This window comes from Prinia subflava, chromosome 1, assembly GCF_021018805.1.
Source record: "Prinia subflava isolate CZ2003 ecotype Zambia chromosome 1, Cam_Psub_1.2, whole genome shotgun sequence".
Taxonomy (NCBI): domain Eukaryota; kingdom Metazoa; phylum Chordata; class Aves; order Passeriformes; family Cisticolidae; genus Prinia; species Prinia subflava.
Genome location: NC_086247.1, coordinates 99,428,388 through 99,450,873, shown reverse-complemented (window position 1 = coordinate 99,450,873; position 22,486 = coordinate 99,428,388). Strand labels below are relative to the sequence as shown.

General features: G+C 37.5%; 1 protein-coding gene across 2 annotated transcripts in view; it reads left to right on the top strand.

Moving 5' to 3' along the window:
• The window catches only part of VPS41 (VPS41 subunit of HOPS complex), a 111,127-nt gene that overhangs the window by 35,705 nt on the left and 52,936 nt on the right, over positions 1-22,486 (top strand). For both annotated transcript variants that reach the window (XM_063405127.1, XM_063405120.1), the window contains exons 5-7: positions 7,867-7,941; positions 13,524-13,586; positions 14,720-14,785. In XM_063405127.1, coding sequence (XP_063261197.1) covers positions 7,867-7,941; positions 13,524-13,586; positions 14,720-14,785 — 204 coding nt within the window. The remainder of the gene's footprint in view (positions 1-7,866; positions 7,942-13,523; positions 13,587-14,719; positions 14,786-22,486) is intronic.

Genomic DNA, 22,486 nt, shown 5'->3' with positions numbered 1-22,486 from the left:
TGACAAACAAGGTTAAGGAATTCACTGATGTGGAAAATGCTGAAATCACTGTAGGCTTTCTGTTCTTTCTCACTGTCTTAGACTATATATGAGAGACTCCTTGTCCTTGTATTCCCTTAGTTTTAGACAAGCTTTTGAGATCTTTGTTTTTTGTAGGTAAGATCTGCCTTCCTGCACACAAAATAAAAGTTAGTATTGTTATTGTTCTGTGTCCCAGACCTTGTCACTCTCCCAAGCTTTCCCCCCTCCCTTTTCTTCTAACCAACATAATCTCCCATTTTTCATTTGGAGAATGACAGATTCAAGAGTGTTATTGGAAATGCAATGGAGCTAGAATTCTCACCAGAATTTCACTGCCAGTCTTGTTGAAGTAAACCTCTTTGGTGTGGATATTAGTAAATTTTCACCAAATGAAACTTTAGGTGCTGTGAATTCAGAGTATTCTACTTTGTTGCAGGCAGTGGTGAACATCTTTAACTCCTACAGCTGCCATTTCAATTTAGACCTTTGTGTTAATTGTACTTTGTTTCCCAGCTATGCGTAAATACATAAGAATGTATGTACTTCTATCTTTCATAGGTAAATTATAGTACAGCATCAGAATTTGGGGTTTGAGTTGCTTTTGCCTGTACTGTGTTTATAAAATTCTACAAATATGCAAAATACATGTGAGTCAGTATGACACTGCAGCATTTGGGGCAAGAAAAGTGCATGGGTTCAGTTACTTTTGAAAGACAGTTCCTCAGTACAAGAGATCTCTGGGTATGAGTGTTTTGAGGTCGAAATAGATGGGACAATCAATGTTGAGACAAATCAAAGCTAAATTGGCTCCCCTCACACAGATAAATAATAATGTTTAAATTAACTGAGGAAACGTTTCTGAAAATTCTTTAAAAAGAGTGGAGGAAAGCACTTATTAAAGGGGTTGTAGAAGTGATAGGAACCTCTTGAAGTAAAATGAGCTTTGCTGTATGATTGAACATTGCTTTGCTTTTCACACTCCTAATGTGTGTGTGGCTTGCCTGCAAACCATGGCTAAAAGGCATGAAGTCACAGACAACTATTAAAATGTTTAGATTCCTAGCTTGTAAATATTTCATTTCTCACAGAATTGGAGTGAAACCCAGTCTTATGTTTCATGTTCATCCACTTCATATCCATTGGGATGCAGAATTTGTGAAAGAATCAATTATCCATTTGTTAGTCGGGGGAGCTTTACAAATTATACATTAGCAGATTGATTTCTCAGGTTCACCATTGGGGGACTGATTGTATAAGGTGGGTTGATGATGAGTGTCAGGGGAGAAGGAGTTGCCACAAAGAACACAATTAAAAGAAGCTTTCTGAGTGGCCATGAATTTACTCCTAATTGAAGAGCTGACTTAATCCATAGAAAGAGCATTTATTTCAAGCATTTTACATTAGGTAATTGATTATCACATGCGGTACATTTGCTGCTAGATATATGATTTTCCTTTCCTTTAAATTTAGGATTTTGCAAAAGTCTGCATTTAGATCTTTATGTGCGAGGTGTCTGCTAGCTTTCTCTTCTGCTACCTAAACTTCTCTTTCATCCATTAAAGTAACATTTTTTTTGTTCTGTGGTGTCAGCTTGACATTATTGATTTTGAACAGTCAAACTTGGTTATGTTGTCCAGAATTCCAAACATGTCTCCCTTCAGAAGAAAAACTGCAGCTAATGGAAATTCAGCTGAAGGTATTTCTTCCTTCTTTGCTGGTACTTCAGCAATGTATGAAATTCTGAAACTGTTCCCAGGTAAATCTTTAAGTGTATTTCCATTCCTAACTAACAGGATCCACGTTATTGACAGATTTGAATTATGTTGCTTGAGAAAATCAGTGTGTATTATTATCACTTATACAGTACTAGAAATATCATTCTGGTCACAAAGTAGTAGTGTATTTTTACTTGTTTGGCCCAATGCTAGGGGTCCTGATTGGGTAAAAAAAAGATTACCAAATGTAATGCTAATAGAATAATAAATAGTCTGTTTTTTCAACATTTTATATACAGCTGCCTCTGGGTTTAAGATTAGATCATCTCTTAACTGAGTGATGTTTGCATGGATTATAAATTCCAAATCTTAAATTCTTGCACATGTTACAGGGTTTTTTCCAACATTCATTTAAAATACCTTCAGAACAGTCAAGTGACCAAACCCCAGTGCATATCATGGTTCCAACTGTACTAAATAATCAATTTTTCAAATTATGATGAGTTAGCAACTACTTGTGTCTTCTCTAACCTTGAGGGATTCTTCATCTTTTGTAGACCTGTAAAGGTAGATCTTGCAGGAGGGGCATTTATTCCTTACTGTAAAATGCAAAGCCTGTTTTCTTTTGTCAGGTAAACTCTTCAGCAGGTTAGCTGGACAAAGCTTTAAAAAAAAAACCACAAGGAGAAGGCAGTTGTAACTTCATGCTTGAGTTTATAACATTTAATAAAAAAACTAAAAATAAAAGCAGGGCGAGAGAGGGTGACCCCCAATATTATTTGTGTTCTCTCTTTCTGAAATACCAAAATTACCCACAGGGTATTGGATGCAGTTAAATGCAATTAATTTTGATGCAATTTATTTTAATTAATTTAATGCAATTAAATTTGAAATGGTAAGTAGCTTTGCTGACTGGCACAGAAGTATATTTAAACAAATGGTGCCTTTGAAAAGAAGAATTGGAGCTGATTCTGGAAGAAACACTTCAGTTTAGACAATATATGTACCAGTTTTATTTGTGGTCTTTTCTTTCTGATTTCCTGGATAGGTTGAGATCTTAATTCTCAAACAGGTTTCCAGTGGAACATAGCTCTGGAAATCATAGGCTTGGCTGTTATTATTTAACTCTCAACACGAAGAGTCTGGCATTAGAATTCTTCTTGAAACTTTATTTTTTAAATGCATGTGATATTCAGCCTGGACTATCATGATCTATCATCACTTTCTGAGCTCCACAGAAAGTTCTGACTTGTAAAGTTAGTAAACAGGCTAATAGTCAATATGCTAATTTGATTTGAGTACCGAAAAAAATTTACTCTGTATTTGCTTTGCCTTGTGTATGTCACTTCCTGTTGAAACTTGGTGGTTTGTGTAAATGAGCAGGTCTCTTTAGCTGATTTTAGTTGTTTTCCCTGATTGTCAGACAAAAAGGAAAAAAAAATAGGAGAAAGAAAAAATTAATAGCAACTGATGAAGGTGCTGGGCATGCAGAAGGCTTGTAACAAATTGCTAGTTATATATGCTGTTATGAAATACTGTACCATCAAATTTCTCTTTAACAATAGAACAAGGCTGGAAGTATTGTGTGCCATTTTGAATGTGGGGAAAATGCAAATACTCTGGAATTACCCTTTTTTCCACTGACAGCATTCTAGAATTTTGGAATCACAGTATGTTAAGTAGTTAGAATGTAAAGATTGCGTAGCCCTAATCCCCCCCCTGCCATGGGCAGGGACACCTTCCCTAGATGAAGTTGCTCAAGCTCTTCTTCAGCCTGGCTTTGAACACTGTCAGGGTTGGGATAGCCACAATCTCTCCAGGCAACTTGTTCAGTGTCTCACCACACTCAAATGGTGAGACACTGAACATTCAGTGATTCAATATATTCAAATGATATTTCACCACAGAAATATAATTTCTTCCTAATATCTAATCTAAATTTCCCCTTTTTCCGTGTGTACTCATTACTCCTTGTCCTATCATTGCAGTTCCTGATGAAGTCCCTCTCCAGCATCCCTGTAGGTCCCTTTCAGGTACTGGAAGTTTGCTATGAGTTTTCCATGCAACCTTCTCCAAGCTGAACAGTCTCGCTTTCTCAGCCTGCCTTCATAAAGGAGGTGCTTCAGTTCTCTTACAAACTTCATGGCCCTCTTCTGGACTTGCTCCAACAGTTCCATATCTTTCTTATGTTGGGGACACCAGAACTGTGCACAGTACTCCAAGGGGGATCACGTGAGCAGAGTAGAGGGGCAGAATCACCTCCTTTGACCTGTTTGCCACATTGCTTGTGATGCAGCCCAGGATTCAATTGGCTTTCTGGGCTGTGAGCACATACAACTGGCTCATGTGGAGTTTTTCATCACCTGTCACCCTCAGGTCTTTCTTAGCAGGCCTGCCCTCCACTTCTCCACCCAACCCATTGGAGTGTCTGGGATTGCAGTGACCCAGGTGTAGGACCTTGTGCTTTGCTTTGTTGAACTTGATGAGGTTTGCCTCTGCCCACATCTCAAGCCTGTTGAGGTCCCTCTGGATGCCATTATCCCTTCCCTCCATCACATCGGCTGCACCACACAGCCTGTGCAATCAGTGAACTTGCTGAGGGTGCACTTGGTCCCGCTGTCTGTATCACCAACAAAGATGTTGAACAGTATCGGCCCCAGTAGGGACCCCTGAGGTCACCACTCATCATTGGTCTCCAAGTGGACAATGAGCCATTGACCAAAAGTCTGTGTGTGTGGCCATCCAGCCAGTTCTTTGGATAAGACCGAGTGGTCCATCCATCACATCCCTGTCTCACCAGTCTGGAGACAAGGATATCATGCGAGAGTGTGGAACACTTTGCATTTAGTCCAGCTCCATATCAGTTGCTCTGTCCCTGTCCACCAACGCCATAGTCCTGTCATAAAAGGTCACCAGATTTCTTAGGCGTGATTTTCCCCTTGTAAAACCATTTTGGCTGTTACCAGTCACCTCTTTGTTGGCCAGGTACCTTAGCATAATTTCCAGTAGAATCTGCTCTGTGACCTTGCCTGGCACAGAGGTGAAACTGACTGATCAGTAGTTCCTGTGTCTTCCACTTCCCTCTTTTTTAAAAAGTTACATTTTCCTTTTTCCAGTCATCAAGGACTTCACCTGACTGACACAGTTTTTCAAAAATGGTGGATAGTGGCTCAGCAACTTTGTCTGCAAGCTCCCTCAGGACCCACAGATGAACTTCATTGGGTTCCATGGGCTTGTGCACATTCAGATTCCTTAGATGGTTTCAAACCTGATCCTCTCCTACAGAGGGCTCAGGATCTTCATCCTCCCAGTCCCTGTATCTACCTTTTTTCATCTGAGTGGCATGGCTGGAGCACTTGCTGTTGAAGACAGAGGCACAGAGGTCACTGGGAGCTCCAGCCTCCTCTTTGTTCAGGGTTGCCAGGTCTCCTATTTTTTTTCAGATAGCACCCACATTACCCCTAGCCTTTCTTTTGCTTGCCACATATGTATAAAAGCACTTCCAGTTATCCTTAGTATCCTGCAGGAGAGGTTTTGCCTTGCTGGGCACTGTTAATTAGCTGAGTACAATCACACATTTAATCTCCAAAGTATTACCATATGGCTTTCAAACCACATCACAACAGATAAATTCCATCATCCTGATCCTCAGATTCAACATTTATGTGAAGATCGCTTACATAGTCCACTTTGGCTACTTTCTACACTTCATCTTTTCAGAGTCAAACTTTATCAAAGTCATTTGACAGGAAAATAGGAACAGCGGACTGTAGTACTGAGCTGTCAGCTCCTCTGAGATGTCCTGTTTTGTGTCTTTTTGTCCTGGGTTTTGTTGTAGTAGTGTCTCCAGTAAGGCCCATCACACTGGAGTTCTGCCACATCTGCTGTTGCTGTAATGTCAGCCTGTTGGTGGATATAGGTGTAGGAGTAATGAGAGGAACATGACCCAGTTGAACACTGTACCTTAGTGTACCACCTAGGCCAAGAAGGGACTGTTGAAGACAAACTTTTTGTCTTTGCAATTGCAAAATAACAAATAAAGAGAAAAAACTTAGTGAGAAAGTTGTGATAATGGCAACTTAGATGCAGCCCAGAGCAAAAAAAAACCCCATGCCACTTCCATGATAAACTCAGTTAAACTTTCTATGCTTGTCATTTCAGAGGGCCAAAGGTGTTCCTGATTGTTGAGGGAGTGGTGCAGACATGCTAGCTTTTTCCCCATGCCCACCTCTAGCCAGAGGCAAAGTGTTCACTTGCACTTTGATGAGCAAAACAGAAATTTAGAAAGGCATTTTTCAAGGCAAGGCAGGAATGAAAGTATGTGCTGGTTATGACACTTCTAGAAACTCAGACTGACAACTGATACACCTTGCCTTATTCAGCATCCTCCAGTTTTGTAATTAGCCAGTTCTGTGTGTAATATTGAGAATGGAGCTTTTACAAGGATGTTGGCCACACAACCAGGTTGATGGGCGTGAGGTGTATTCCTCCCGATACCTCACTAACTGTGACAGGAGGAACACAGATGTGGAATGTGGACCAGCTGCCTGCACTGCTAGTCATGTACTCGAGCTTGATCTAGAAATGTAGCAACTCAGCATAACCAGTCTGTGGCGAACATACTTCTGGAGCACGTAAGTCGAAGAAAATTGGTTTAAATTTCCAGCTAATTTCTTTGCAAACAACACACAGTGGAAAGACCACTTTATGGTAGGCAGTAATTGCAGTATTTCCCGTTGCCCTTTTGTGGTGAGACCAAGAATTATATATTCCACACAGAAGAAAGCAGGAAAGCAAAAAGGGCAGTGTGATTTTACCAATTCATCAGTAAACTATGGCAGTGCAGTGTTCAGTTATTCAACCTTGATTATAAAGAAGCTTCTAGAAAATATGATTTGGGCATATGTTATTTTCAAAGTGGATGAGAGGAAAGCTTCCTTTCTCTAAGTTGGAATTTGTTCTGTGTGTGAAAGATTATGGGGGGAAAGACATTGCAAAGGATGTGAGAACACCTCCGTTTATCTCCTGTGGGTAGCCCATGTGGATGGTGTGGTTTTATATACTAATTATATACTTTTAATGCAATTCCAACTGCCATAGCATAAATAAGGAGCTGTGATACTTCAGACACAGTTGTTACACAAATGTGTAACATTTGATGTGATCCCACAACCCCAGTGCTCTTCCAGTGACATTTTATTTTTTACACAAACATATGGTGGATTTCTTTTACCATGGTCAGAACCACAGGAGTGATCTGAGTTTTGGTTCAATCCATTCAATATTTTATGAGCATAAGAAAAGTTAAAAGTGTGAGAGACTTACCTGTGTTAAGATCCTTCAGTGGCTCTTGAAATGATGAGCTATTTGTTACAGAGAGTGAAATCAGGATCGTGGTACATAAGAAGTTGCTTGATACTCGAATATAATTAGTTTGGGTTTTGTTAGCAAGGGGATATGCATCAGATTATCCAAATGATGTTATAAGTTAGTCCTCCATACCTCAGGTATGAACAGCTTTTTAAGATAAGTAAGCAGTAGCAGATGCTGTCTAATCCCATAGATTAGAACCAAAAGTATATTTGGATAGAGAAGGAAAAATTTATTAAATTGGGACAGTTTTCAGGCATTTCTCCGTATTTGTCCAAGAACAAATAAACCTGTGTTGCACTTCAATACCTTCTAACACTCACTTCTGAGAACAGTATTAGAGCAAAAAATGAAAGTAAGAGAAGGAATTTGAAGAAAGAAATAATTACAAGCCTAGCCATCAGACCAAACTAGAAAAATTTTCAGTTGCCCTGATGCCTTTGTGGTCACCATATTTTATCGAAAGTTTTGATAGCAGGAACTAATAGCCATGGTGCACAGGCACGGATGCTTAAGACACTTCATGAGAATTCCAGAGCCCTGAGGCAGGTAACTGCAAAAAACCCTCAACATTTTGGAGTTGGAAAGAAGGCTGTCTTTTGCCTTTGTCACAGAAATACCTATTCTGTGAGAGTTTTTTGATTCATGCAACTAAACATTACACAGCCATTAACACGTAAATCTTTCAAAGTACAAGCTATGTTAAAGCATGTCATTGGTGATGTAACTTTAAAAGTATTTCTTTGTTTTCTTTCTCTAGAGCCCAGTGAAGATAAATCAGATCAGCCTGGATGAAAGTGGAGAACACATGGGTGTTTGCTCAGAAGATGGGAAGGTACAACAAATCTATTTTACTTGCTGAGGTAGCATGTAGTATTACAGTATTACACTAGAATAATTGTGATAACCTGTGGAGTTGATTCATGCATTTAGCACCACTGCTTTGACCATCCACTTTGAGAACTGAAGTCGCCTTTGAATACTCAAAATTAAAGTAAAATATATTTTGCACAAATATGCTGTAGGAAAAGTAATTATAAGAATGTCAATAATGTAACTGCTATTAAGCTGATTAACAGCTGTGACAGGAGAACGTGTCAACTTAATCATTACTGCTGTGCCAGTTATACTTCAGTGACTACTCTGCTGTTCCTGCAAGACAGTAGTTTAATGTCTTTCTGCTATAAATCCACAAAATTGGATTTTGTGGACTCGATTTCTGTGGGCTGGTGGTTTTCATTTTAACACTCTTTATGAATGTTTCTCTTGAATTCCAGAATCTTTTGATAAACAATCATAGTTTATCAGAAGAATAAAGTGTCTTACAACAGCCACATTAAATAAATGTAAAATCAATATATGTACAGTTTCCTAAAAAACTGACACCTACTTCCTTGACTGAGGAGATATATCATTTGTGTAGCATATAACTAACAATTATCAGTGCTTCTCTGGAATGTTGAGCTGTGACATTTAGTGGTTTTGCTGATTGATTTTCCAGTTATAAGAATGTCTTTTTATTTTTTTATTTTTTCACTTGATGACAGTATTTTCCAATGTTGGCTTTCAATGATAAAATTCTAATGCACAGATTGTATTGAAGCTTCTTTTTTTTAATAAAGTGACCATATACAATTGCAGTACATTAAAAATCATTTAAATAATTTCTCAAAATCCAATTTACTTATTCAGGAGAACATTTTTTACACAGTAGATTTGGGAGAGGAGGAGTGTTGGTAATCCTAATGTTGCATTCAGTGGAAGTTCTTGAAATTAAAATACAGCTGGATTTTGCAATAAGAAAAATGGGGAAACAACCCCTTTGGACTGTATGCATTTGGGTTTTTTCTCTGCAGATAGATTTTTTTTCCCCTGAACAGGCAGACAGTCCATCTGTGTATCAGACCTTTTATTTCTGAGAGATATCTTGATGTCAGTATCTTGACACAGTAATTAGGATATTAGTGCCTATCAAAGTGTTGTAGAATTTTATATCCTGTGTGAAACACCACAAGAGTATCCTATTTGTCTGAGCAAGATAAGGCAAGGGTCAGTAATTGTGCAAGGTAATAAAAATGTTGAGCTAGCATTGTTGGTTTAGGTTTTCCTGTGGTGTTGGGGAGTAAGCCCTTGGTGTTGCTGTAAGGGCTCCTCAGATGTGACTGTGGATGACTGTCAGTAATCCACTATGCGATAGTGAGACTGCAAGCCAGACACATTTCTTTTCGTATACTAAGTTAATATTAAATATATTTATTTAATTTCAGAAATATTGAAAAATACCTACTCTGGTGTGGCTCTATTCAATACTTTAAATGGTGACTTTCACTTCATTTAGTGAAACATCTATTGTGGATCTACTGTGTGACGTTACATACTATACAAGGCAGTCTAAAATATAGTCCCACGACCACAGTATAGACCACGACTGAGTATCACAGGTACAATATTCAGCATATTTGCCTTCATAGAGTCCAGACACATTGATGTTTCACCATATTCTACACTTGTGAAAAACTCATCTGAAGATTTTAAAGATCTGGATATTATACATTTCCCACATGATCCAGAAAGGCTTGTGTCTGTGAAATAATCCACCCTTAAAACTGATTAAAATGCATACCTGTATGTTGTGCAACTGTATAAGAAAATGGCAGATTCCCAGCCAGATAATGTAGCACTTCTAGGTTCTGGTCATAACAAAAGTGTAACTTTGATTCCTTATAGCTGTTTTCTTAGTACAGTGTGAGTGTTGATATTGTAAGAAGTTAAAATACTTGTACAAGTAGTTACAGAGTCTTTATTAACTTGATTAAATATGTAAAAGTGGTGAAATCCTTTTTTAAGAAAAAACAGAGGAGGAAAAAGAGTAAAGCAGTAAAGTAAAACAGTTTAGTTTTCTTAAATCAGTGTTAAACAAAAAAAGCAGATGTAATGAAGAGGCTGGGAATTTTGAGTCAGCTGCAAGTATATTCTACCAGTTAATGAAGATCTGTTCTCTTTTGCAGTAAGCAGAGTGCATTTTCACTTATCAAAGTGGATCCAATATGATAGAGATGGAAACCATTTATTTTCCTGAGGGAAGGCCTTATGATGAGAACCTTCTCCTCGTATCTGTTCTGCTAGCTGATATATTTTATTTTACTTTTTTTTTTCTGACTCTCAAACTAGATTTGATCTAGCTGTATGGACTGGAGGGAGAGCACAGAAGCACAGTACAATTTTCTAACCCTCTTCTTGACAGTCAGCATCCAGACCCAGTGTCAAAACCTGTTGCATGTATGTCATACATGTCCAACAAATGCTTTGAGAGCCACTGGCAGCTTTTCTGTACTACACATTTGGTTCTTTGAAAACTTTCCTTTCTAATGAAGTCAGCTGCAGCTGATCACCACTGGCATGGAAAGGAACAGAAATCATAACCAACACCAGCCCTCTGGTCTAACTGCTGGGTATTGAAATGCTACGGTATAAGAGAATTTTGGTGCTCAAATAGATAGAACAGAAAGCAGGCCCGGATCTTCAGAATTGTGGAGATTTTTTGATTAGTTTTTTGTGTTAGTTTTGTATGTGGTTAATTGCATAATATCCTGAAAAACCTGGATTTGACTCCTGATTTTGTTAAAGCTTACATAAGAAGAGTGTAATTGGCATCCTTATTCTGGCTTGTAACTTGTTTTTATATGAAGAAATATAAATTATATCAAAACCCCATGTGTTTGCACATTTTAGTGTCATCTCTAATGCCTGTAACAACATTGATATTAAGAATATCCATGAAGTATTACATTGATAATTTTTCAAGAAATGTGACTTGTTTTCCTGCCTTTTGATCACTGAAGGTTGGTTACTTCTTCCACATATGGAAGCAAAGAAGCAGCTAAGTCTGGATGCACTGGAGTGGTGGGTTCTGGATATTTAAAATCAGACAGGACTAGCAAAATGTAGTGGAATCGTAAAATCCTTTTTCCAGCTGCCTGAGAGCATCATGAACAGAGTGGGCTTGGAAAGTAGAAACAGATAAATCTAATATAAGTTTGTAATAGCAAAAGAATCACTTTCTTTCTGAAGAATATGAGACATTAGGAAGTAATAAACTTTTAGATGATGTCCCTAGAGTAAACATGATAATATGTATTTTTTGCAGAGTTGATTTTTCCTCTTAGCTCACTCTATTTTGTTGTCATACTCGAAAAGAAATATCATATTGCCGTATTCAGTGAGATATTAGGAAAATGTTGAAGGCACTGTTGTTGGTAATTTTGATTAATTACTTTTAATTTGAGAGGGCTGTTTTGTAATATTTGAGGATTCTGCTTTCACAGAATTTACAGTCTTATGTTTTAACCACATATTTTCTTTTTTTTTCCCTCCTTTTTTCTGTCTTATTTTCTCTTTCCTCTGTTTCTTACTTTGTGTAGGCTGTTCTATTGAATATGTTGTGCCAAATGATGAAAACAAAACCCCAGAAAACAAAATCCTCTAGACATCAGCCCAGAGGTTTTCTAGGCTTACAGCCAGGTCCAATTCAAATACAACCCTTTGGCTGGCTTACATAATCACAGCTTTGTGATACATCTCACAGTCTCCAAATATTGATTTTTCTAATCCTTTGGAGCGAGCAGTAGCTCAGCCCTACACAGCGCATGCAGAAGTATTTTTAAAGTGTATTGTTAGAGGCAGTATATTCACTAATGAGTAATGGACTGAGCTGATAATGCTGCTTAGGAGATGTATCCAAGAGACAAGCTTGAAAGGAGATGTTGGAGATGTTTTTAACTTCACTGAGACTGCTGAACTTTGAGCCACTCTAATAATGTCCTAGTTCCTTGCTGATGGCTTAGTTCCTCTTTTAGTTTCCCTGAAGTTTAATATTTTTAGTCTGTCTTCTTGGCTGTCTGCAGGAATATTGGGGGTTCTTGTACTCTGAATTGATCTTTTTAGAGCAATTATGCATCACTTTTTGTGGCCCATTACTGATGTTTACTGATGTTTATTCTGCAGGTCTTTCTCTAAAGGGATTTATATTTTTTCATTCTATTATTTTTTTATTTTCCCCCTTAAGGAGTGATGATGGGAGGAAAGTAATACGGTTAAAAGATCTTTTAGAACTTTTGAGTCCAATACTGAACATGCAGAGCAGAGTTACTGAAGGAATTACCTTTTCCAGAAAGTTTTCCAGAAAATGAGAGCCTGTCTGAAGACCCTTCTTAAGTAGATTTGCTGTCAGATACATTTCCTCACTGAATTGCTCCATGGGATGCTCTTTTTCTCCCTTCCTCCAGTGGTGTCCATTGCTCCTTAGATGGGTTTGTTTCAACAACTTTTGACAGTGGGTGGAAACCTCTTAAAAACATAATGAAAAAGCAAACCAGTTATTATTCTTTCTGGAAATCATAGTTAGTAAATCAGTTACTAATTCCTGGCCATAAGTCTTCAGCCTCGTTTTATTCCTGAGTTCTGCAGGAACTGGGTTGTCAACTGTCTCATCTGAAAGTTAGGAAAGGGAATATTGTGTATTGAATGAGGAGACATGAGCCCCAAAGAGGACTGTACTTAAAAGAATCTTGAGAGACCTTATTCTGTAGTCATATCATCTGAGTGTAATAATATTTCATAAACACTTGATATCTCTGTACTTGTTCTGATCTAAAGGCAAGGAAACATCTAAAAAATCTGTTAATTCTCTTGACAATAGAAACTTTTTTTTTTAATTCGATGTTGACCCTTCTTCAGATGGATTCGTTCTAATAGATACTTTGATTGCCTATGGTTGCAGCTTTGTTGCCAACTGCTAAATGTACTGATACCTTGATATAAATGAAAAGGAAGGAATCTTCAGAGAAAGACATTCCCAGTGATCATGGAATAAAACAAAACAGCACTGTATGCACTTGGGAGAGGGAGAGGATGCCTAGAAATATATAGAACTTGGATTTCAGACTGGTTTTGCTTTATTGTCACAAATTTCTTTTCTTATGTAAACCCTACATTGCTTGGAGGGAAAAAAATCCTACCATTTTTTCTCAGACAAGAAGCATTTTAAATTTATTTTCTCCTGAATGTTATTCTGTTCCTCTTACCATAGTTAGTTTGCCATCTGTTAAACAGATTTGATCCGCCTAAAGCAAAAGGAAGTTACTGTTTTTACTGTGATTGTAATGGAAAAAAAAATAAAGGAGGAAAAAGATTCATAAAATTACTTCTCTATTGCTGCAGATATTAGAGATATGTCACAGTAGAAGACCAAGCCATATCAATTAGCTCTGAATTAATAGTGTCTTCTTTTCCTTTTGGAAAAAAGATGTCACCACTAGCATTCAAATTAATCTTCTAGCTGTTAGGTTTTTACTTTCAGTGTTAATTGTCCAGTGTAAATTAGGTAAATAATTTTGGTTTTTCAACATACTTTTTCAGGTGCAAGTGTTTGGATTATATTCAGCAGAAGAGTTTCATGAAACATTTGACTGTCCTATTAAAGTAAGTGCTTGTTTTAATCTTTAGTAATTGTGGTGGTATTGTCTTTAATAACAAAAAGGTCACATTCAATCTAAATGAGAGAGAGGAATGCCACTTCCTTACAATGTTATTCAAGTCACTAGAAAACAGTTTTCTATCTCAATATAAAAGCTTTTGATCTGGTTAGGCAGGAAAAAAGCCAATTTTGGTTTTGTAAGAAGTATTATTGCGTTTTTTAAATACAAAAGAGAAGGTGAAAAAGAAATTGTCCTGTTTCAGGTGTTACCTGTCTCAACATATTTCTTTGTAGATTTGTGATGAAAATTCTAAGCGTTCTGCTAAATGTGAGGTCAATATTTTGCAACCAGTTCATAGCCATTAAACCTGCCTCAAAAAGAGGCAATGAGCAATGATATTGATGTACCCTATCTGAAGGGAAAACTTGAGTTTTACTCTGCGTTAGAGAAGTATGTCTGCATGGCTGTTGAAAAAAGGACCTCTGCTAGACATATGGGAAAATCTATTGCTTTTTAACAAGAAACATTTCTAGCAGGAGAAAAGGTGATGTGGGCAAATGTTTGTATTTTGCTGCTTGGAGTCTTCCATGTTGCAGCTGCTCTTTAGTGTGTGGGGGAAAAGAATGAGATCGATAAGTTTTCACAGGTGCCAGATGTGACTCACCTGCCTCCTAGGGCCTTTACTGCTCATACAGCTGGATCTCCACACTTGACGTGTAACACATAAGGCAAAGAGACTGTGTAAGAGGCTACACAATGTTATCCTCTGACAGGGCTGAGGTATGTGTGCCCTTTAGGCAGGCCCCAGACCAGATTTAATTGGGGTAACTCTTGCTCACAGCAGTGCTGTTCTGTTTGGTCCTAATTCTGCAGCCTGCTATACAGAAAAGTAGTTTTTCAGTGTAACATGGCCCTTAGTGTCACGCTTATCATACAGCATATAATATGAAGAATTATCTTCTCTTCTAGGAAAAATAAACAAATGTCAACAACTAGGCTTTATTTCAGAGAAAGAATTTGGCTGTAATGATTGATAATTGATGAAAGGTTATTTAGTTTAAAACGTGATGTGGTGCTTCATGTAAACTGCTATTTAAGCCACAATCCTCTCTTTCTCCCTTCCCCCACCATCCCTAGATTGTTGCTGTTCATCCTCATTTTGTAAGATCCCACTTCAAGCAATTTGTAACAGGAGGAAAAAAGGTAAGCATTCATAATGAACTTTGGCTCCCTTTAAATAGCCCTTTGAAATAGCTCAGAAAGCCATGTATGTGACTTGTAACACCTAGAACAAAGACTTCTGCTTTTTCCTTCTCTTTATGCATTGTATTCTAAAGCATTGTTGAATAAAAGTCATTTCAGCGGGAGAGAAAGTGCACTTTCTCTGTTAAAAAGTTGTTGCAACAAGTTGAGATTGACAGTAGAAATACCGTTCTGTCTACATAGCCTGAAAAAAAAAAGATTTGTTTCTTAGGCCAGATTTTCTCCACTTCAATTTGTTGAAATGGGAGCAGAAGTTAGACCTTAAAACTGATCTTTTAAAAAGCATGTTGATCTTGGGTTACCTGTGGGTGATTTTTTGGGGTGGAGTTCTGTTTGTTTGTTGGGGGTTTTATTTTAAGGAAATAAACCCAAGTAGGTTCATCAGCTCTTGTCCATGGCGAGGGGTTTTGTCATTTTTTTAAAATTACCTAAGAGGAGTTCTTGGTACAGTGGAGCTCACCCCATTCTAAGCACCTGTATGTATCTCCAGGTGGTCTTCTATTTGAATTCAGTTGGTGTTTTAAAGGTGCATTAAGTGTATTATTATTGTAGGATACAATTCTGACTTCCAGACTGCAGCTGTTTCCAGGTCCTACAAGTATCTTATATCACATTGCATATTTTCAGTCAAAATATGAAGTTTTATTTGGAGCAGTTTTTTGAATTCATGGAATTTTCTGTTGCCTTCTGTTATGAATTAAGGATGAACAATCCTCACAGATGCGTCAAACCAAATGCCATTGCTCTCTCTTACCCACGTGTAAGAGCTGGAGGAGTCTAGTGCTGAATACATCTTAATTTTCATTAACAGTTCAATATGTTTCAAAGCATAGCTGTGCTTTATTTATTAAATTGGCGTGTGTGCATGACAGCTTTTTCTGGCTGGTAGAAGTTAGTGTTGTCCTTAAAATAATGCACAGTCAGTGTGTGTCTGTGTCAGCCACCAGTTTGTGAAGCTTTTTAGTGCTGATAAAAGGGGCAAGGAAAGAGAGAAGCAAGGAATTAATAGAACAGGGCTCTGTCAGGTGGTAAAAGATCTTGCATTCACCTGATGCTGAACAGAAAAAAACATCAGGGAGTTAACACATTCTCTTTGGTTATCTTTGATTACTTGACAGGTTGTTTTATATTCTGTCCTCTGGGGAAAGGTATACTTATTCTTAAAACATTCATGCTTTGCTGAGGAACTTTCCTCCTCAGAAAAGCATTAATTAACATCTTAACATAAGGTATTTAGCATTGAAAGGCATGTCCCTTGACACCTGTAATTTGATTTTATTGGAACAGAAAACCAACAAATAAAACCTCTAGCCTTGTGGTAGAAACCTTTCCCCTTCTGTCCTTTCTTCCAAAAGGAGCATACGTATTTTTATAAAAGCAACAACAAAATGCTTTTTGAAAATTCAGAAAGCTAAATTTCACCTATTAATAAAGCTGCTATTTTTTTTTCTTTTTGAACATTTACACCTCTCCTTAACTTTAAAGCCAAAGTGTAGTATGGAGGCAGCAGGCAACAGGGAGCTGAACACAAGAGTGAGGAGAAGCAGACTAAAGCATACAGCCTCAGGCTGTGGACCTCACTTCTTTCTCCCTGTGTCTGGGGATGATGCCTGCTTAAGCAAGTAAAGCAACCAAGGTGAGCTCCTTCAGGAAGTGGGACAGGTCCTCCTGTGCCTCCTGAGGTCTTCTTACTTTTAGCCTTTGCATGTATATAGTGATTTCATCTGTGATAGCTGGCAGTAGTGGGAGGCATGTGGCCTGTTGCCCTCAACCACACCAAGGTAATGGTAACAGTAAGAGTATCTTCATTTTGGATCAAATTTAAAGGTTTGGCTTAAAGCTCTCATGCTCATTGCCTGAAGTGCATTAAAAAAACATAGTATATATCATGTGAATTCTTAATCCAAAGGCTTTCTGGGTCTGTCTTTGTTTTTGCATTCTGAGAATGGCAACATAATGTATATAAGTGTTTATGAAGGTGAGTGGGGTTGTTTGCTTCTTCTTTATTTTTTTAGAAAAATATTCTTCATAACAATACAAAATATGTAAAAAATACATTTTTCAGTTCAAAGATCCACTCAGGGCATCCTGGAAATATTCAAGAGACAGAAGGGGGAAAAATACCCTAGCGACATGCTTCAGTGATGCACATTGCAGGTCCTCGGTCCGCTACAAAGGTGGATGTCTGGAACTTGGGTGAATTGCTGTGTAATGCTGGGATTTGCTATGTCTTAGAAGCTCAGCCTGACGTAAAGCTGACTTAAGAGCAGTGCTCCCTGGGGTAACTGTGGTAATAATCATGGTGAATTGTTACAAGCTTAACTCTACTGTGCATATGTTTATATGGTTGCTTAGCTTTGCTTAAGGAGGCATGTAGAAAAGCTTTTCTCTAAAACGTATTATGAACTAATTAAATTGTTTGCTTATTAAAGGACTAATTTTTAAAAGAAAAGAACTTCTATTAACCTTGAGATAATATTTGGGGTTGGTAAAGCTTGTTTCACCCCTTTTCCTAAGTGAATGAATATTACCTGTGCCTAGAAATAAGACAGGTACTGTGGAAATTGACACTATTGCAGTGAGAAACAGTAGATACCGTACTAAAAGGAGGTACTTCCCTATTTCCCTCCTCCTTTCTGTAATTAACCACAGCACCATTGTGCTGATTTGGCAGATGATGGTAACCCTGAAATAATAATACTGTATATTGTAAATAACAGGGCATTTCTGTCCAGAGCAGACAACAGAGCTTCAAAGCAAGGGAAAAGACAAAATACTGTGCTATTGACAGCCTTACTGTGCTATTGATAACCTTCTGCCTTTTAAAAAAGGGTCTAATCTCAAAAAATAACAGGGTAAAAGCCAACTAAATGAGGGTGGTAAAGCTGAAAACAAGATGTTTCTTGATTTAACTCTTAGAATGCTGATCTTCCCCAATACATCAACTAAATAAACATTATTGTGAAGTCAAAGTATCCATTATGTCAAACAGGGTTAAACAGACAGAACTAACAAAGAAAGAAGACCGAGGATTATTTTAGTTCGAAAGCCAAGGTATCACCAACTATGACTTATGTAAAGATAACTTAAGTAGAGCAGGACAAGTTGAGATTCCTCTCTTGGCAGAGACATCATCCATATTAACATCAATAACTAGACACAAAGGTTTTTGTAATGCAACTCTTAGGAGAGTGAGTCCTCTGAAGTGGTTGAGTCACTGCTGAATGTGTGCTAATGAAGGGGGTTTTTTGAGTCTTTGCTATCTAGCATGATAGTGGGAACCCAGCACAAATTAAGCAAGTATAGTAGTAGAATTTTCTGTATCATAAGGAATTGAGTCTCCTCATTTACCTAGGACATACATTTTGTATAATAAGCATTGATTTACATATCCAGTCTGAAACATTTTAAGGGGTAGAGAACCAAAGTAAAACTGGAGATTTACTCTGTGACTGTCAACAGTCTCATCTCTCTATATCTATCTGTGTCTATATCTACATAATATATTCATGGGCTTATATATGTATATATATATATATGTGTTTGAAATGAATATAAAAACATTTTTAATAGTGTCTATGTTTCTTTTTCTGCAGAAGATACACTATAAGAACTGGTTTTCAAATCCAGATGTGCCTGATCATGTTTGTCCCATTTATCCTCCCAGAATTAACATTTAAACATATCAGTGCTTGTGTTTAAACATTAGACTGTTTTTTCTTTGTCTTTCATAAAAGCAGAGAGAACTCAGTGCTCTCAAATTTCTCATTAAAAACGACCAACAACAACGCCAAAAAACCCCACCAATTTTAGTGTCAGAATTCTGGACCCATGGTAACTCTTGCCTGAAATGCAAAGCAAGACAATCTAAATTCCTTTCCACTCCAGGTGGAATAACAACATACACAGAGAAAGGATGGTTGCAAACAGTGTACAAGTGGGAAGAGAAATAGCATTCTTGGGGATCTGTAACTGCTGTTAGGGGAAGTGGAATTTGTATGTTAAAGTCAAGTCTGCCAAGGAATGTCTCAAGTTTTTTTTTTTCAATTGTTGCTTTTTAGTGTCAGCAGATGCACTTTGTATGGTGAGTAAGTAGATGACCTTACCTCTGAACCCTATGATATGTACTTCATAATAACTGAACTACTTTGACAAATTATTAAATTGTCAGGATGCTGTTTGCAGCACAGTCCATTTTTAGAAAGCAGATAGTCAGCTGTTTGGCATTATGTTGGGCAGAAGAGTACCAGACAAGAAAGGCAAATTGCTTTGTAAGCTATAAAATGTCGCTCAGTAAATACTCAAAGGTCTGATTTAAGTGAAGAAGGAGTAAATACTGTGGCAATTTCTGTACATGTATTGGATAATTTACCATAAGTAGGAAAAAAACTGTAGCAGCAAGCGAATCCAAATAATACTGGTCTGCGATTTCCTTACTATAGTGTATAATGCCCAGATGTATCCCATATTATTGAGCAGATGAGACTTTGATATGTAGCATGTCCTGTTTGCTTAATAAGCGTATTTTTTTTGGCTTGCATTTCTTCTTTATCGCTAAAACAAAAATTCTCCTTGTGCTGTAATAAATTTGGTTTGTGTAAAGCAAATGGATCATAGTCCTATGTGCATATAATCTATAGTTGTGTGTTTTACAAATGTCTAGGTAGAACCCTTTCTTCATTGCCTGAGGTGGCAAGTGAGGATCTAAGTATATGAAATGTGTCTCTCTGCCTGCAAGACTGCAGGATTTGCTTTTCAAGGTGTTAATTCTGTAGCTCTTTGTGAATAGGCAACAACTGGAATGTGGCAGTTGAGTTAGTAAAAGTGAAGCCTAATAAAAGTACTGTGGCATTTATTTGTATTAAACATCTCAAAATTTCTAGCTTCTCTGTCCATGAACTACAGCAGTAGCTCTTGTTTCATCTCTCACTGTTGCCATTGCATACTTCCTGATGCTGCTGTCTGCCTCTGCCTCCTTGCTTGATTTCCCTTGACTGCACTTGCTGCCCTCCTCTCTATTCACACCCCAGCTCCTTATACAACATTTTGTGACGAAATCTTGAAAGCTCACTTTCAGCTGGAAGCTTGAGGCTTACATTATTCTCTGCTTTGTTTGAGCTCATCCAGTCCTTCATCTGTTTCAAATACAAAGTATAATTTTTTATTGTTGCTGTATGTTTTCCTAGGAATGAACTATTAAACAGTTCTTCATGCTGCATGCTGTTGTTTTACTCTCTGCTATCTGTTAATCTGTAAATATTGGTTTTATGCTGAAAACAATAAATAGCTGTAGTGATCACCTGTAACCATGGCAATAGCATTTTAGATTTTTGTGGTCTTGCCTAGCTGAGGTGAAAGGGTTAACAGAGGTGCCAAAACACAGGACAAATGCCACAGGTAGGCTCACTTTCACACTTAGACAAAGAACATGACAAGGAAATTACAGGGACTTTTTTCCTAATTTTTATTTTGTGAAATAAAAACTAATCCAACAGTTCTGCACTAGGGAATGGAAAGGTGGCTCTTCAGTTACAAATTGAAATCTTAAGCCTTTTTTTCTTCACTTCACTAGAACTTCTTCAAATCCTTACACAGAAGGCAATATGTTGAAACAAAGTGATGCTGGGCGTCATTAAAAGTATGTTTCCTTTGAAATGTCTGTGGGAACACACATCTCTTATTTCAGTATGTTGAAGCTAGAAATTGGTAGTGAGAATAAATTAGATTGAATTACTTCACTGTGTTGAAACTACCAAAGTTGCAATCTTTGTTCAGAGGATTGGGAATTCCTGTAAATAGTTTAAGACCAGCATTACATGTAATTAGTGTTAATGCTAATTGCATGACAGGCTCCATTAAGTCCAAACACTCATCTATTCTCTTTAGTGAATGCACTCTAAAATAGAGTTTTGAGCTCTTTTTGGTGTAGGTTAACCTCTTGCTGGTGAAAGACGTGAAGAGATGTATTCACTAATCCAAGAGAAATATATTCACTTATTTTTAAAACCAAAGAGTGTCCTGCTCCATCCTCTTGTCTCATACATTTCAGTGTGTCATTTTTCTTAATGATCTGGTGCAAATCATAAGCAGTTTAGAAGCCTCACAAAATAATTAGTGAGCTAACAGAAGATTACAGTGTACTATGAACCAGTGTGCTTGAAGACCTTGAAGCTGAAGGTTGTTTTATTTTAGCTGTATTATCAAATTGTGGTGCATGCAAGATACCCTGGAAGAGTGTTCTAAGCACAACTGTATTGCATGTAACAAAGGACTAGAAAGTTTTATGAGAGCAAATGAAAAACGCGGAAAACAAAGTCTGTTGTAGAGAAGCCAAGAAAGGGAGATTTTGGCTGCTGTTGAAATATAAGTACTGTGAATGCTGACTACCGTAATATAGGATTTATGGCAAATAAAGTTCTAAAATATTTTTTTCCACCCAAAAAGAGAGGGAGGTGGTAGCAAGAGTCCCTCCAGAAACTGTAGATTTCTTCTTACAAGTCTTCTTTTGAAGTTTTAAATTACTTTCTGGTATGATCAATGTTTCAATGTGGAGACAGAAAGGAAGACTAAGAAAGAAATTGAGCTGCTTATTTTGAGAGAGATGCCTTCAGTAGACAACAGTTCCAAAACACATAGGAAAGTTCTGGGTTCAAAAATTCAATTTCCAGTTGTCATTGCTCTAAGAAATAATAAACAAATCACAATATGCATATCAATAGCACACAGATAGTTGCACTAAAGATAACTTCGTTACGCATGTTTTGAGATTACACGTTATTTTTTTGAAGTCACAATGTGGAGTGGTCTTTGGCCTCAGTGTTGGGCCTGTTTCAGCTGCTGATCTGAAACGGGGAATGACAGGGTGTTTCAGTGATTCAGATTCACTTTCCGTCCTTATTAGAGGTGACATCAGCCTGTTGACTTCTACTGCCTTGGTGTGAAAGTTAGTGTTCTTAGGGTTGAGCATAGACAGAAGCAGGATTTTTCAAATTGTCTTTTGTCTTAACCAGTTCTTTCTCAGATCACTAATTTTTCTTTGCAGTTTGTTACTCAGAGTCATGAAAAAGCATGATGTTCACAAACCATGAGTAACAAAAAAGATGCGAGGTGTCATACCAAGTTTGCTCTGGATCTTGAGTATAATAAATTAATTTAAAGCATTATTCAGTCACAAGCAGAAAAAATTCCAACTACAATTAATATAATTGACATAAGCTAGGTTTGACCTTTCACATCATCCACATCAGTTTTGAAGTTTTGTCCAGGAAGTCTCAATGCAAATACCATGTATTTTGCTGTCTTTATTGGATGGTATTGAAAGAAGCATCCGAGCAGCAGTTCTCTCCAGCTTATCCTTAGGTGTCAGTAAATTCGGAAAAAAGTAATTTTCAAGTCTGGATCAGCACAGCACTTAGTTTTTAATGACATCTTTAGCATCTGAGTGGAGATCATTTGTTTGGGCTGAGGGCTTCTCCTGTGCTTAACATCTACTTACCAGTCTTCTAATGGAAATCCCTCCTTATAGCACTGACTTATGGGCATAGATGTTACACTGTTTTCAGTGGCTTGCTGTGGTAGCTATAAAATAAAATATTCCGTAAGAGTCATTCAGTAGCCTTTTCATATGTGGGAAAAAATATC